The 17523-nt window shown below is 38.7% G+C and overlaps 1 protein-coding gene across 1 annotated transcript in view; it reads left to right on the top strand.

Moving 5' to 3' along the window:
• Nectin3 (nectin cell adhesion molecule 3) overlaps positions 1–17468 on the top strand; it is a 144835-nt gene extending 127367 nt beyond the window's left edge. Inside the window, exons 8-9 of the mRNA XM_047564580.1 lie at positions 8552–8614; positions 9434–17468. Coding sequence (XP_047420536.1) covers positions 8552–8614; positions 9434–9613 — 243 coding nt within the window. The 3' untranslated portion in view covers positions 9614–17468. The remainder of the gene's footprint in view (positions 1–8551; positions 8615–9433) is intronic.
• The last annotated feature ends 55 nt before the right edge of the window (positions 17469–17523 follow it).

The raw sequence follows: 17523 nt of genomic DNA, 5'->3' as shown, positions 1-17523 counted from the left end.
TCATAGTGGTGCTGTCTTCTGTTTTCCATCTTCCATCATCACTGGTGAGAAGCCAAGGATAATTCTTAACTGTATTTCTCTGCATGTACTGTGTCTTGTTTTTTCTTCTGGATATATCTTTGTCTCCTGAAGGTTGGTTTTCAGCAACTTGATTTGAAATGTAGTTGTTTTAGTCAGATTTTTCACTGCTATGACTAAATGACCCTACCAGCACAACAGTAGAGGAGGAATGGTTTATTAGAGAGCTCACAGTTTCAGAGGTCTCAATCTATAGGCAGCCAGCTCCATTCCTGGAGGTGAGGCTGAACATCATGGCAGAAGAATGTGGCAGAGGGAAGCAGCTTACATCATCTGGAAGCAGAGAGAGAGAGAGAGAGAGAGATTTCCACCTCTTCCAGCCATACCCTACCATTTTAGTACTCCCATCAGGGAGTAATTCACTGATTGGGTTAAGAATTGTACAACCCAATCATTTCTCCTCTGAAACTTCTTGCATTGTCTCACAGGTGATCTTTTGGGGGACACCTCACATCCAAACCATAACAGTAGTTAAAGTGGTTTTATTTATGTTTGTAAGTCATCAAATTTGGAAAAACTTGTAAGCTCTTGAAACATTTTTTTCTATCTCCTTTTCCTTCTATAATTCCACAAATGGTAGAATCACAGATCACTGAGGGCCTTTTCCCATCAGTTCTTTGTATTGGTAGTTACTGCCCTCAGGTACACTGATTTTTTTTTTTTTTGTCATTGTTTGATCTGCTATTAATATATCCAGTGACTTAAAATTTCATATGCCATTATTTTTTTCAGCTTTAGGAGTCCTCTTTTTTTGTCATTTTCATCATTGTTAATTCTCATGTTATTTTCAGGCTTTCCTTGATAGCCTTAACTACATTTATTCTAACATTCTTGCCTACTAATTTCATCATATCTATCACTTCTGGGTTCATTTCTTTTGACTTAATTTTTTTTCCTTCTTTATTTCATGGTCAGAAAATTTTAAATGGATGCTAGACATTGCTAATATTACATTGTTAATTTTTTGAATTTTGTTGTTGTTCCTTAATAAGAATTTAGTTATTTTTTGACTGTCAGCTAATTTTCTTGAACATCTGCTTGATCTTGAAACTTGTTTTAATCTGTGCTCTACAGTTGCCTGTTCTTTGAGAGTGACTTCAGCCTTACTCTGAAAGCAGGACACTGAGTCTCTATGCAGTATCTCTGCTATGGTTTAGATATGGTTTGAGTGTCTACCTAGATTCCATGTGTTGAAGTTTAATCCTTGTGTGAGATAGTCAGAGAGTAGAAATGTAAGCCAACTGTGGTGTTTTGAGGTGGACTTTGGGGAAGTGATTGAGATTGGATGAGGTCATTAGAGTAGAGCCCTTATGGTGGAATACTCAGGCAAGTCACACACATGTGTACACTCCTTGTCTCTTGCCCTATTATGCATGCCCTGGGTTACCTCAACACTGTGCCAGTGAGGAGGCCATCACCACGTGCAGCCCCTCATCTTGCAACCCATGCACCTCACACCAAAATGAAACAACTTTATTTACAAAGTAGCCTGGCTCTGTTGTTTTGTTATAGTGATCAAAAAATAGACCAATACAGTCTTACATGTTCAGAGAAGATTTTCTGCCTTGGCTGGTTTGAACTTAAATGTCACTGATTTTAATAAAGCTCTTACAGTTATTAAGATAACAGCTCTCTAGAAATTTCTCTTTCTCCACTGATTGTTCTGTACTTTGTTCATGCTTAATATACAGCCAAGGGGACTCCTATGCATGTTTTTGGGAGCTTTTTCCATGCGAGGCTCCCTCTTTAGTACCATGTCCCACAGATTACAGCCAACTTACCTGAATTTTAAACTGTCTCCTGAGCTCAGCAAGACTGTGATCTTCTCTTCTCGTACCATCAGAAAAGTCAGGAGTATCAGATGATTTTGTGTGTATATGCATATACTTGCATGCATATATATTTTCTCTGGGGTGCCAGCCCTGTGCACAGCACAATTGTCGAGGGTCTGAAAACAGTCATTTCATTTATTTTGTCCAGTTTTCTACCATGAGGCAGTTTGTGACACAAGGGCTACTCCAGTATTAATTTTCCATCATGACTGGAAGCAGAAGTAAAAAGGTATCACTTGTCAGCACAAGGAAGATGTATTAGGACAAGGTATGTTGATAGACAGAAACCCTTTAAAAATGCCTTGTGGAGGCATAATCAGAAGGCTGAATGCCAGCAGACAGACAGTATCTTGAACAAGAGAAACCAGAAGAAGGTTTTCTCTATCTCAGTAATTCCAGAAACTTTTGTTTGTAGTCCTTTGGAAAGTAATTTCAACATGAATTCTAGGTATTAACCTGAGACTGTGTCCAGGTTGGAAAAAAGAGAGACTTGATTCACCTGGTCAGTGCAATTAGAAGGACAACAAAAGCACAAATAGAACTAAAAAGGAAAAAGTAATATAAAATGTTGAATTATCAAGGGTTCAGGATTTCTTGACAGGCATAAGAGGGCAGTGTATGGCAATTTGTTCCATTTTTCTAAGAGACTGAACAAGATTTCACACAGAATCAAAGTAATTAAGTAATATTCATTATTCATGCATTCTTCATATAATATGTACTCTTTCTATAAAAAGTAGTGAGTCCACATTAAAATATTTAGTTATGTCTGGTGTGCCATAAGTAGCAGTGGAAAGTTACCCAGGGATGTGACAGGAAGCTTAGCAAATGCTTGACATGCAGGGCAGCACTGGAGGACCAACCATTTCACACATGGTGCAGGACTACAGCTTCACTTAGTTCCTAAGGAAGATGACAGTCCTCGGGCAGGAGGGTGTGAGTTTATGGTATCTCATCAAGCTGAGGTTTAGGAGATGTGTTAAGGATTTTGGAATTCATAGTTTTAAAAGTATACTGTCCTTTCATTTCTCTTTTAAGATGAGAGAAGCTTGGATAGGTCTGTAAACCAGGTAGAAGGAATTGGTGGCAAGACAAGTAAGAGAGCAAGAGGCCTAAAGTTTCAGAGCATGACAGAAATTCTTGCTGGTGTGGGAGTGGTATGCTTAAGTAGAGACAAAGATGAAAGAAAATGAGATGGGGGCCTGAGATAAGTCATTCCTGCAAACATCAGCGTCGCTGAAAATGATGGCATGAGCAGAGGGAGGAGACAGTGACCAAGTACCAGAGTCCACAATGGGAAGAGTGTGGTGATCACAACAGATGGGTGGGAACAGGAGTTCTGCCTGTTCTAGGCTTAAGAAACTCCTGTAAAAGGTGGGTGTCAGTTAGGACTGACCAGTAGAGGGTACATGTTAGGGAAAAACTTAAAGGGGATGAACTTTTAGGGGATGAAATTATGGAAGAAAATCAAAGACAAAGAGACTTAAGTTTGGCAATGGGGGCAACAGTCCCAATGGAACCCTGGGTTTGAAGATTTTCCACTTTCAGAATAAGCAGAATGTCTAGGGTTATTGTAGGCTCCATAACAATAGCAGTTTGAGATTTTAGTTCTGTCATCACTAAGAATAAACCTTATCTCTGAAAGCTCTGCTTATTGGATTTAAAAACATTATCTATAGGGAAACAGAGTACAGTATAATGCATACTAAAAATGGAGGTTCTGGTTTATTTGTTGGGTCAGGGAAAGTAAAATGTTTACTAAGACAACAAATCAAACTGAAAAGCCAGAGTTGCCAACATTTTAGAAGCCAGGAATGAGAGTCCACATGACTTCAGTAAATCAAAGGAGTGAATATGGATTGTAGTTCAACAGAAATTGCTGCAGTCTAGTACATTAAGTAGGGAAATCGAACTATGTGTTACAGATTCAGAGTAGCCTACGGCTTTCTAGGAAAAGATAAAAGAATAATAGAATAATATATAGTGTGTATCCAGCAGTTAAAACATTAGTTTCATTCACATGTATTACATACCAAACATAAGTAAGGTGTTATGTAAGACACTTTATATACTGTGGTCATTAATTTTTTAAAAGCAGCAAATACTGGAGAGAATGTGGAGCAACAGAACTTTCATTTATTGCTGGTGGATGTGCACATGATATGCTCACTTTGGAAGAAAATTTAGCAGTTTCTCATAAAACTAAGGATACTTTTACTACATGATCCCTCAATCTTGTTTCTTGCTTTAATCCAGATGAATTGAAAACCTATGTCCTCACAAAATCTGCGCATAGATGTTCATAGCAGCTTTCTTCATCAGTGCCAAATTCTGAAAACATCCAAGATGCTCTTTAATAGGCAAATGGATAAATGGGTACATCTAGACAAGGGAATATTATTTAGTGCTAAAAAGAAATGAGCTGTCAGTCCACGAAAAGACATGGAGAAATCTTAAGCACTGTGGAAGAGGCCAACTTGACAAGGCTACATATTGAATGATTCCAACTACAGGACATTGTGGAAAATGCAGACTATGGAGACAGTAAAGAAAGAGATTGCCAGGGGTTGGGCAGGTGGGAAAGGATGGACTGGTGGAGCAAAAGGAACTTTAAGAGGAGTGAAACTATTCTGCATGATACAATGGTGGATCCATGTTATTATACATTTGTTAAAGCCTATGTGAGGTACAACACTGAGAATGAACTCTGTACTGTGAATTTAAGGGATAATGATGTGTAGGAAGGTTTGTCTTTAATAACAAATGTGCCACTGTGGTGCCAGGTATTATTGGGATGGTATGTTTGTATGCTGGAGGGACAGGAAAGCTATATGGGATCTGTGTTTTCCACTCAGCTTTCCTATGAACTTAAACTGTAGTAAAAAAAAAAAAAAAAACTAAGTTCATTAACTGAAAAGAATAGCCAGCATGTTTCAACATCTCATTTCAACAATGCAAAATTCATGGACTCCTATGAGGTGTAGTAATGATTGAGATTTAGAATGTGAAATGGAGAGGGGACCATGCACATTCACTTACTGTCTAGTCAGTATGCACAAAGATAGTTTGTAGTGTCCATGCACTGTTTCCTCTTGTACAGGGCTAGAAATTCTCTCAGGTTCTTCCTTGTTAAATGCACCACTTCTGGCTAATTTTAATATCTCCTACCATGAGAGGAAATAAATAGCAATCCTGTTAATACTCATAAGTCCCATGGCTCATTGAAATCTGTTTGTATTAAAATAAGTCTTTAGCCTCTGTAGTATTAAGTCTAATACTGTTATACTTGTTGCATTGTTACTCGTGATACTTTAAGGTTGTTATTGTGCTTCACTGCTGATGACCAAATTGCAGGTGGTACCCAGCATTTTCAAGAATATGTGAATAATTTACTTTCTGGTCATGTTGATTTACCATTTGGAATTTTAAACAGTAAAGATGGAACAGCACATCTTTCAACTACATCATGTGTTCCCAATGTGCTTCTTTGCCAGTGTTATCCATAGCCCTGCTTTCTACACACTGCCACAAAGAGGAGGAATAGGGAGGGGCCAGATTGGCAGGTATTTCTTATTGCCATTAGAGGTTGTGCTCAAGATATATTTTCCAATTTCTTTTCACTTTGACATGATCAGACCATTAAATAAGGAACAGAAACAAGTACCAGAAATCTTCTGCTGCCCTGCAATTGGTAGATACTCTTATTCCTTTTTGGAAGCAGGATTTGCTTAGAACATCATCACTTCAGTTGTTTTTCCCTTCTATGAAATTGTGAGACTTAGAAATTGAGTCCTGAGTAGACTGTGACATGGCTTTATGAGAGAAGGTCCTCGATGCTGATAAAAGTTATGATGGCTTTTACCAATTGTTCTTCTACAACTCAACACAAATATGTTTAGGTTTTATTATTGCAATACAGGGTATACTTGAAGTGTGCAAAGTCAGTTTATAAATAAGATCAATTTTTAAGACATCCAGCTACCTCTTCAGAAAGAATAGATTAACTCTAGTGGCTTAGAAATTCCATGCTCTTCCTCTCTGCAGAGAAGCTTCTAACTCCTCTGCCTCCTCTCAAATTAGATTCAGTTATGAGTGACATAGAATCATTTCCTAATTATCCATATTAAAATGGAAGTGAAACAACTACAGGGATGATCTAAAATAGTGAAGAGAAGAAGCAAAAGAAAATGCTAATTTTAACGTTAGGTACTTTTTAACAAGTCTATTTTCCTTGGACCAGGACTGACCTCAAAGTTTGTGAAGGATAGTGTAAATAAACATGCAAAGATCCCTTGGGCAAAATTAAGAGTGTCAGGATGGCAGTATTAGGTACCTAGATTGGGATAAGTAAGAGGTTTGCTTTTGCTGGAATGTGACCTCCAGGTACTTGCCAGGTGTGCGCAGTGCTGGAAGCCCATGCACATCTGACCTAAGCGTCCCCGAACCAGGGTGGAGGGCAGCAGCAGTTGCTGAAAGAGGAGCGCCAGGTGAGACCTGGGCACTAGGATGGAGAGTAGCAGCCAGGACAAGCATCAGGAGGCAAAATGTCTTTGTGCTCAGACTACATATTCCTGAAGTCTACTGTGTTCTTTTAATTGCTTAAAAACTAAGTTCATTATAAACTAATTTAGAAACTCTTAAGATGACAACTTCAGAGCATTAAATGCCAAGGATCTGTGTGCGTGATCACACATCCATGAAACTGGTCCTGTCTTGTTAGCATCAACTGGTCATGGGTAAAGCACCCTAGAATCATGCTGTATATGACAGGGGCAACAAAATTGTCATAATTTTTAATGTGGATAACCTTGACATGGAATGTCAAGAATCAATGGTAGATTCCAATCAGTTCATTAACTGTTCACTTCTTAATGTTGCAGAAGCCTGTGCTAGCATGTGGGGTTGGAGGTAGCTATCTAAGTCTGTTTGGACTGCTGAAACAAAATACTACAAACTAGGTAGCATTTAACACAGAGATTTATTTCTCCTAGTTGTCGCCTGAGAGATATAAGATACCAACAGATTCAGGTTTGAGGACTTTTCCTGATATGGCCACCTTCTTACAGTAACCCACATGGTAGAAAGGGAAAATTCTGATCTCTTCAGCCCCTTGTAAAGGCACTTATCCCCTTCATGAAGGCCCTTCCCTCATGACCTAATCACCTCCTAGAATTTCTGCCTCCTGAACCATCACTTTGGAGATGAGATTTCAGTATCTGGATTTTGGGTGGATGGTGGGCTGGGGGACACGAATATTCAGACCATAGCAATGATCAGGACAGGCTCACTATCAACTGGAGTTGAAAGGTGCAAACATTGGGATTGTAAAGCAAGGCAAATGATGTCTGCTGTAATAGAGGTACAGACAAGAACAGTAGGAAAATTGGGAGTAAAAAGGACTAACAGGGAATGTAAAAAGAAATTGTGGAAAAAGGAATTAGTTTAGTTGGGCCGTGCTGAATGGGTAGTATATCAGCTCCCTTCTACATTAAAGGGAGAGCATGAGCAAAGACAGTGAAATATAGACCATGCTGATAGATGGTCCTACACGCTGTCACATTCAGACATGCTTTCATGCATCTTCCAAGCACAGGGCTAGAAGCAGGAGATATGACTATGGGATTTGAAATCAGACAAAACCATGTTTGAATCACAATCTACTACTTCCAAGTGAATGATTGGAGATACTTTACTTAACCACTCTGAGCCTCAGATTTAGTGACTTGTAAAATAAAGATACCAGTTTTGTAGAATTATTGATAAGGATGAGATAATGTTTGCAAGAAACTCCAACAAGAATTCTGTCTAGTAAAGAAGACAAGCAAGCAAATAAATTATTGTGATAATAGATGCCTGAAGATGTTGTGCAATGCTTCACAAATATGTGATATTTGCCAGGTACAGTGATGCAGGCTTGTAATCCCAGCAGTTTGGGAGGCTGAGGCAGGAGGATTGTGAGTTTAAAGCCAGCCTCAGCAATTTAGTGCTGCCCTAAGCAACTTAGCAAGACTGTCTCAAAATAAAATATATATTAAAAAAATAAGACTGGGCATGTGGCTCAGTGATGAAGTACCCCAGGGTTCAATCCCTGGTACCCCACCCCAAAAAAATGCAGTATTTGAAGTGGGGTCTAGAGTGTGTGAAATATGTATTGGGAAGGCAGAGGGAAATTGGGATTCTAGAGTGATGAGACCCTTCTTGATCTGTGGGGGTTGGAATGGGGGACTAATAAGAAGGAAGATAAGGATGATACATATATCTCATAGATAAAGAAGAAATCTGATGTTTCATTTCCACCCCAAACCACATACCTGATGGAAAAATGTCAAACTCTTCTGGGAAAGGGCAGAATACCCATGCTGAGCTCTCAAGTAAGATAAAGGAGTTTGCACAGGAATTTCTGCAGCAGATGTTCTGTATGGTTTTCTTTCTAAAACAAGTCTGGAGCTAGGAGGGGGAGGTGGGAGAGAGAATGAACGCATAGTTGCTTTTTCCATCCTCCTGTGGAGTATCATTTTGCTTAATTGGTAAACACTTAAGACGCGATTGGCTCTTTTAAAAATAGGAGTCTTCCTGGGATTGGTTGAATGATTTCACCATGTGTTGGTGCTTTAAAGTGCATGTCTTTTTATGTCTTCCAGACTGAACACTTGCCTTTGCAGACTCAGAAAAATGAAAGAGAAATTTGCAGTCTTCCACCCTCTGTAAGTAGCCTGGTCAGGTTGTCAGGATCTGCCCAGCTAAAGCTGATGGCTCACATCCTTATTTAAATCCCATTGGATGTCCATTTTATCCATCTCGTCTCTATTTGAATGTCTGCACTAAGATTTGGTAAAGTCTTTGAACTTCCTTACTCTTAGAAGTAATCCAAGAACCACTTCTAAGTAATCTTAGAAGTAATCAAATGTTGTGAAACCAATCAGCAGGCAGAGGGGTCTGTACCACAGAGCATCATGTGGAATTAATTTTACTTAAGTGTCAACTGTGGCTCAAGGTCAAGCCTGAAAGAAAGGCCAAGACAAGAGGGTATGTTTGGCAGCCTTTCTTATTCTCTGTGTTGTCAGGCATATGGTCAAATGCCAGTTCATTTTGCTGTGTCCTTTCCCCAATTCCCCAGTGCTGAATCTTGAGGTTTCTTTTTAATTCTCTTTATTTCCCATGTAACAGTTCCAAGCTTGAGCCTTGCTTGAGAGACTCCTGAAGTTCACAGCATTGCTCTTCTCCAGTTTATCTTACCTGATACCAACTCTTAATTTCAAAACCTAAAAGTGATCACAGTCCCCTTTAGTTACAATTTTGTATTTAGGAGCCTTCCACCATTCTTATTCAGGTATTGTGAGCAACAAATGACAGGAAAGTGATAAGCTGTTGAACTTTACCTTGCCATTCAATTCCTTGTGGGGTAATGAATCAGGAACACAGACTTTAATGAATTCTATTTTTGCCTGTTTTATTTTTTCCCCAAAGTGATGGAAAATTGCAAATAGCTTCTTTGCTAATGTAAACAATGTTTGAATCTTTAGAATGGCCTAAATACCAGGAGTTTTGACTATGAAGATGAGAACCCAGTGGGAGAAGATGGGATTCAGCAGATGTACCCTCTTTACAATCAGATGTGCTACCAAGACCGGAGCCCTGTCAAACATCATCAAAACAATGACCCCAAGAGAGTCTTCATCAACCCACGAGAACATTATGTGTGACTTTCCTCTTCAATGGTTGTTCTAACAAATGTTTATTCTTAGATTGGGGAGAGAAACTGAGGCCAATTGTTATTTTATTCTCTCTAGTATAAAACCATCCCAGTCTAATTGTATTGGAAGTCTTGATGAATGACTTGGAGCTAATAGCAGATTTCTTTCCTTCATTAAGGGTTTTTTAACCACCAGCTGTGTTGTGAACTTGACTGTAGCTTTGTGTGTTTCTGTGATGATGGCGTTTAACTACTAACATTTGGCCTACAATGGCATGTTCATTTGGAAGTGCAGCATCTGCCCATGATGACTGTAGTCATTCTCCAGAAAGAAAGGCCCCAGCTGGTAGTATTAAACTCTCTCGGTCCCAAGCAGGCCAGCCCATTTATCTCTAATTCAAAAGAGTGGAATAATGAGTTCAGAATCCATTTCACTGATTGTTTAGATGGGATTTAGATTTCCCTGACATGCTTAATGCAATTACAATACCTGTGTACAAAGTCCTGAGGAAAAAGACAAGATTTGTTCTTTATCCAGAAACAACAACAATAACAAAAGGCAATTAAACCTTCCATCCTGTCAGTTGCTTTTAAATCACCTTGTCATTGTGATATATGTCCCTTCTTGGTCAGTAAGGTCCTGAGGATGCACAGTTCCTGCTGTTACCTGACTACTTGTGACTAGCTGTATGTAACAGTTTCATCTCTTGTTCTGCCGAGTTCCCACAGTCTAGTCCTTTACTACCAGATTAGCCCATTTTCCACCGATTAATTTCTAAAATCCCTGTCTAAGTGGTGTTCAGCCTCTCTCCTTGTCCCCACTTTTCTCTAGGATTATACATGAGGCGCTCAGCTTTCACTTCTAGAATTTCATTCAAAATAATGTCAGTCCACACAGGAGTTAGCTGTCCTGCCACTTCACACCAGTTACCTTCCATGTTTTATCTACCTCAGAAAAGCCTGCTGGAAAACACCATGAACGAACTTCTGCTCTTAAAAGCCAGGTGGAAAATTCAGAAACTATTTTTTTTTTAAATAAAACCACTTCAGTATGGTATGTGTGGTAAACCCACATATCCTATATTCTTCCTCCCATACTTTACCTCATCAAGAAGAGTAAAAAGATGCTAAAAAACAAGAGATACAGTGGTTTATCTACCAGGGTATCCTGCAACTCCGGATGTCTGCCAGGAGCTTGCTTATCTTCCCTTGCCAACTTTCCATTATGGGGACCGACGGTAATAATTACACTAGGTGAGCACAGACAGAAGAATCGCAGTTATGTGTGCCAGTGCCCATCACTATCTCTCACATCTGAAGGAAAGTGTAGATTTACTGTGTATTCTGGAAGATTAGAGTATGTCACAGGTATAAAAAACACTGTAAGCTTGTCATATCTTAGGGAAGAGTGGAATGAGCACTGAAATAAAATAGCACACATTTCCAACCTAGCTGCAAGGGGAAAGGAGAACATTACCTAGATTTTTAATGTGATACCAAAGATACTTTATGATTTGTATTGTACTGGCTAAAGTTTGTGTGTCTGTGTGTGTGTGTTTTCCTCTTTCAGTTCCATGCTTTGTCAGACAAATGATCCACGTTGTTCTACAGTAGTAATATACTCTCCCTCCATTACCTAAAGACCAACAATTCTGGGGAAAATGATACTTAAATTCCAATTCAAATCTTTGGCGATTTTAAAGGCAATAGCTGTAGAGCATCAAAGGGTAAAACTCCAGTGACTCTCATTGCAGAATCACTGTGCTACCTCTGAGTTAGAGTTTACTGCCTCTTATTGCAAAGAAGATAAGCGACTTCATTGCTTAGAATGCCATCACTGAGTGAGTGTAGCTGGAAGGTATAGGAATCCTTGCAATTGTTTTCCAAAAATTAGATGACTGGTCAGATCTCTCTGTGACAGCAAAGTGTTTTATAAATACTGGAGGTTATGGTGGTGCATCACCTCCTTTACAAAGCTTTACAAATGTCTTACATGCTGGGGATGGTTTCTAGGGTCCTGTTGGTAAACAGACTGTTGAATTAACTCAAAGAATCACTGTGGGCCCAGGCAGAGTACAGATGTCTTCATTTGCACCACAGAAAGGGATTCAGAAGCACTGGGTTTCAGGAGTCCTTTGTTCTGTCTTCAGCATGTTCCCAAAAGGAACCACTGTCTGCCTTTCACTTTCTTGGTGTAGTTATGGAAAATAAATTTCAGGATGTAAACATCTCTCTTGCAGTCAGCTAGCTGAGCATTCTCTTTGCCTTTCACTCAGCTCTGATATTTCTTGAACAAACTGGTAGATTTTATAGCTGTTGGCCCTTTGCATGGGTCATATAAGCTCTATAACAGCTTATTCTGGTGCCTCCCATATTCTCTCTCTGAAAACTGAGCTATATGGAGAGGAGTTTTACAAGGGTTTGATCAACCAGCCCCCTCAACTAAAAAATGCTATCCAGAATTAGGCTGTTGATCTCTAAATTTGGAGACTAGACTGCCTGATGATGCCTTTTAAATTTGGACGTTAGACTCTTAAAGGTCAATGAGTAAGGTTTAGAGATATAATCTACAGCTGATATTAGATACCATAACTGGTTTTCTAAAATACACTGAGATAGAAATAAATATCCAGCGCACTTGGAGGGGGCATATGCTCACATTAAACATATACTTTATTGCCTATTTTGTATGTAGCCCATCCCTGGGAGTGTGCATTGTTGCTGCAAGAGCAGAACACTGGGTTCTTTGCATATCACACTAACAGGAAGAAGCATCAGCATCACCTAGGATCGGCCTAACATGACAGGACAAGAATTAAATGGCATCGGTTTATTATTTCTTCTATAAGAGTTCTCTCTATGCCTGGCATTTTTATATGTTCTAAATTTGAAGTCCATGCTCTTACCTGTGCTAGTCTTCACTATAACATGCACATAGTAGACACTAACATGATATTCAGCAAACTAAATGAACTGGCTCCATTATTATTTTCTGTAACCTTGTTTACAAGACAAGGACAGTTTCTTTATCCTTCTGAGAAAATTTCCTAATTCCTCTTTCATAGTAGTCTAAAATTCACCATTTTTCCCATCATTGCTCAGTCTTTTCCTGCCCTGATTTCCTAGTGCTATTTGTTACATAAAGACTGCCTTCAACCCTCTTATTCCCTGGAGTGTAGAGGATAGGATATTGTTCCAAGAATGAAAAGAACAGGTTCTACTTCCAGCGTTACCCCTTACTATGGAAACTTAGACAAGTCACTTAACCTGTCTTAGGTATCAAAGTCCGTAAAGCCGATTATAATACCTTCCTGAGAATTAAACAAGGAGATCATGGACTGGAAATTGTAAGTTCTTTGGAAACCGATGAGTGCCTATCACTTTATTGTTGCATATTGAACTTAAACTTCTGCTGCTGTTGCCAGCATTTAGAGAACTGTAGTATCCTCAGAAAGAGCCAAGTAGCAACAGGGAAATTTCACTTTGACCTAATTCAAGTAGAGCTAACTGCCACTAGTAGACATTACTTTGACTATAATAAGTATTTCTCATATGGAAAGTCTTATGTCTGAATTTTAAGCATTAACTGGAGTGGAAACGCCATGTTGCTATAACTAGTGATGGTTCTTGATTTACAAATTACTACTTACAACTAACATTATTGATGGGGGTAGTATGGACTGGGTTCCAGTGCAAGCACCTTACATGAATCACCTCATTGAATAGGGCCAGACTTTTCTTTTTTTTTGTCCTCTTTCTAAGAGCCCTTGGGGGAACAGACACACTCACATTCCACACCAGGCAATCATAGGTCATGCTGATCATCAGTCAGCTGTTACTTTTTTCAAATCTGCTTTTGGTGTTATAAAATATAGTTGTCTTGGATTTTTTTTTCATGTTTAAGCAGAAGTATATAAAAGGTTCATGGAAGAAAACCATAAGAAATATTCAGGTGAAAACAAATGGATATGCTTATTTTTTACTTAGGTTTTGGCCTTCTTTAAATACTTAGAAAGGCTCTCACATCCACAGCTACAAAATAACGACCAAAACTCAAAACCACTCCATCCTTGTTTGTTGGATTTTAGTGGGCACAAACTTCTCTCTGACATCGCTTCCTCAAGGTAGTTCTTTGATATACTAATTGCTGTTTCTTTTTCTCACCTTTATTGAACTCCCAGGAGTGGTAACATTGGTATTGTGGACAGGTGAAAAGAAAGGGGACTTTGGTAGTAAGCCAGAAGAATAGAAAGGGTGTGAAGTAGAAATGTCAGGGACCACCTGTGACTTGGCTCTATGCTTGTCTCCTTCCTTTGGCAAGACCCTTTCATCATCCTTTGGCAGACCTTATAAAACTAGAGAATTTCATTCCTGTTAACTAAAAACTAATATTTGCGAGCTTATTAAACTATAGGCTATAACTGTATTAATCTTGTTACCTCTACTGAAATGCATGGGTTTCTGTCATTAAACCAAGTGATAAGCTGGTCTTTGCCAATTTAGGCATTCACAGCTATTGGGTGTTTCAGTAGCCTTCTGTAGCTGGAGGAATGAGGGCTATACCAGCCTCACCAGGTAAGTCTTTACACTCACCATCAGGTCTTTGCGAAGCACTGTGTCATGTGTGTTTATAAGCAAGTAGTCACCAGAACAGCCATCCAACCTGTCCTGTAAACTTGAAAAGACCCCAGCTCTGTCCTTTAAGGCATTCCAATGACATCCCACCTAAAAGAATTATTGTAAGTGAACCCAGCTATCCCAGCAGATTGAACCAGGCACCCAATAGATCATTTTACTTTTGCACAGAATGAGTAAGTAATCCTAGGATGGGGTTGTTCGTGGAGGGCTGGAGTGCCTTACACTTAGGCCAGTCTACATAGCTTCAATACCACTAATTTGACTGTTGAAAATATTCACTTATTAATAAGGTTCTGGTGTTGAACTACAGACAGAAAATAGTCCCTAAAGTAAACAGAATTTTTCAAATGCTTAAGCCCCTGGAGGTTGTAGTCCTGATTGGGATACTTTAAGTGTTAACCAATCTCCCCCAAAGTATACATAAAGACTGATTAACATATTCCCAAACAACTTGAATAAATTTTATCAAATGTAACATGATTTAATAAGGAGTTCTCAGGTTTTCATGCCTCTAAACTCAACTACTTGTTGAATAGAATTCTTTTGACATTTATTCTTAGTGACAGCTTGTTCCCCCACCTCCAGGGTGTGTGTGTGTGTGTGTGTGAGAGAAAGAGAAAAGGGGAGGAGTGTATTTAAATTTCCCTGGCCGGCCTAAATTTGTAAATACTATGTTGTTTATTATTGTATATCCCCTCTTGGATTAATTATTTTCCTCTACTTAAGTTTCAACTCAGTTTTAGAAGTTTGAAACTTTAAGTAGACTAGAATAAGAGAACGTAAAACAATTCAAAGTAACTAATCATCTTTTTTTATCATAAATTACTAGTTGGGACCATGATGTAGAAGTTCCCTCTGAATCTCAGGGAGAAGGGTAACTACTATTGACAAATAAAAACATTCTCCATTCTATTGGTTATGAATAAATCTCTTCCCAATCCGGGTTTGGGGTCTAAGGCTATGATCTATATCAAGTGACTAGCTACATTCTTATCTTCCAGCTGTGAAGTTTAGGGTTAAATGCCTGAATTTCAGAGGAACAGGTTTTCTGAATATCAGTGCCTTATAAACATGGAAAAGAGCCACATCTCCACAAGTTAACACTGGACCAGGCTCTGTCTTCTAGGTGTTCTATTCTACAGCTGTGTTGTTTACAGATGTCAGGAGCGCCAGGAGTTGCACAGGAGGAGGTCAAGTGGAGATGCCTTCTTAGACTGAAAGTTAATATTAAATTGTAGTTGAACCCCAGATACTCTTTAATAAACCAAAAGCAGCCAATCTTGCTTTTTCTAAAGGTGGAAGAACAACAGTTGCCCTCTTACAGTTTTTCCCAGCACTACCATTTGAAGTTTCTCTGACCAGTCCCCCATGGCCCAGCAGCATCCTTGGTGTATGACCTACACTGATTGTATTTATTTCCGTGGCATGGGATTTAACTGTGAAAGTTGATTAGAAGAGACCTTGAGGGAAAGCCTCCCTGGGAATCCAGAACATCAGATTCGCTACACCGACTTAGAACCGTGGCCTACCCTACTCCATGTGTATCTGACAACCATGAAGAGGTGTTTTATGTGTCTCCTCAGAGGTTAATTTCCCTTCATAACTCGGTGGAGCTATGAAACCCAGAGGTGCACATGGTTTTCCACGTGAATGGGCACTGGTGTTTTGGTTTTCAGTACCTTCCCAATAATGACCAGTATTCTTTTAATTCATCCTAGCATATTGATCAGGCTAAATTAAATTCTTCGAGTCATTTTGGTGGTCACTGTTCTTTATATTTTAACTCGAGGCAGCAGAAGTTTGTCCTAAATTCATTTGTTAGAAGTTGCCCACACTGTTTCATGTATACCTCTGCTTTTTTCACATGGCCTTATGAGAATTTATTGCACATATTTCCTTTAACTGAGCATTTCAATACTCATATGAGTGTTTGTCATCTTAGACTTCATTATATACTTGAAATTCAAAGTGCTTTGTAAAAATATAAAAAAAAGTTATGTAGCTGTTATTGCTACTGGATCCCCTGGATTATTCCACTTGTCAATCTATAGAAGTTCCTGTTTATCCTCTACCTTCTGTTTATGTTTCTAAGCCAGTGCTTTAAGACATAACATCTGCTCCAGCCTATTCACTCTCCATGGGTCTTAACCTCTTAACTTCTCAGTTTTATCCTGTAGGTTAGTGCTGTCTAACTCTCAGGGACTTTATGGGGCGGGGGAGGATAAGATGTTTAAGGGTTATCTTCAAGAGAGATCCTTCTCTGAAAGTGATTTTATAAAAGCCCCTTGGCTTATAAATGAGAAACTACAGTTCCTCAGCTATTTTTTTTCCCTATTGTTTTGCTGTTTTTATTTCTGAAAAGTGATCTCTGCCTGAAAGGAGTCTTTAGTCTTATTTTAACTTTCTCCCCATTAATTCTTTTCCTTTTTAAATCTCTGCCTTAGCCATCCTCTGAACTTTTCACTTATGGAGCCAAAATGAATTCTCCCACAACAAATCCCAGTACTCTTACTCCTGCCATAAACAAATGAACGTCCTCCTCCAAAGGAGCGTCTACCTAGCTGTTCCCACAAGAAGCCAGAAGAGAATGAGTTCTTGCTGTGGCACGGGGCAAGGTCTCCCCTGTGCCTTGGTTCTCCCTGTGTAAGCAGAAGTTGATTCAGCTATTTCATTGCAGCTAGGTATTGTGAGTCCTGACTAACAAATGGGGAAAGGCTTTTTGCAAATGTCCTGTACTATATAAATTCATGGTAGATGATCTGGAGTGTCCTCAGATAGGAATAAGTTCTTGTATAGCTCAAATCAGAATACTAATCCATCCATTATTCCTATTTTCAGAAGAAATGTTTCACTAACTTCTTTTTCATAGTGAAAATTAGTTTCTAGTCACTTAAACTATTTTTATTTTGGTGTATAGGAAGGGATCAATAGTATGTATTTTTGCTTCTCCCAAGTTACATTTTTCAGTTTTAGAACTGAAACAGTTCCTTAACAGTGTACATGGGTAAAGAGGAAGATTCTAGCTCAGATGTTGTAAAATAGAGAAAGTCAAAGATTAGCCTTGAATATGAGATTGTATTCTAAATAATAAATGTTAATGTGGTTGTTGTTTTAGATATCTTTAAGTTACCAGAAATTGTTTTTTTTTTATTTTTACAGTTTTGAAATATCATTCTTTACCTGTTTCGAATAAAGTGTTTTATCCATTAAGGTTTCTTTTTATTCTACATTATTATCAATAAATCAATTATTAAAACATAAAAAATAATAACCTAATTACAT

The sequence above is a fragment of the Sciurus carolinensis genome, chromosome 9 (assembly GCF_902686445.1).
Source record: "Sciurus carolinensis chromosome 9, mSciCar1.2, whole genome shotgun sequence".
Classification (NCBI taxonomy): Eukaryota; Metazoa; Chordata; class Mammalia; order Rodentia; family Sciuridae; genus Sciurus; species Sciurus carolinensis.
This window is presented reverse-complemented; position numbering and strand designations above follow the sequence as displayed.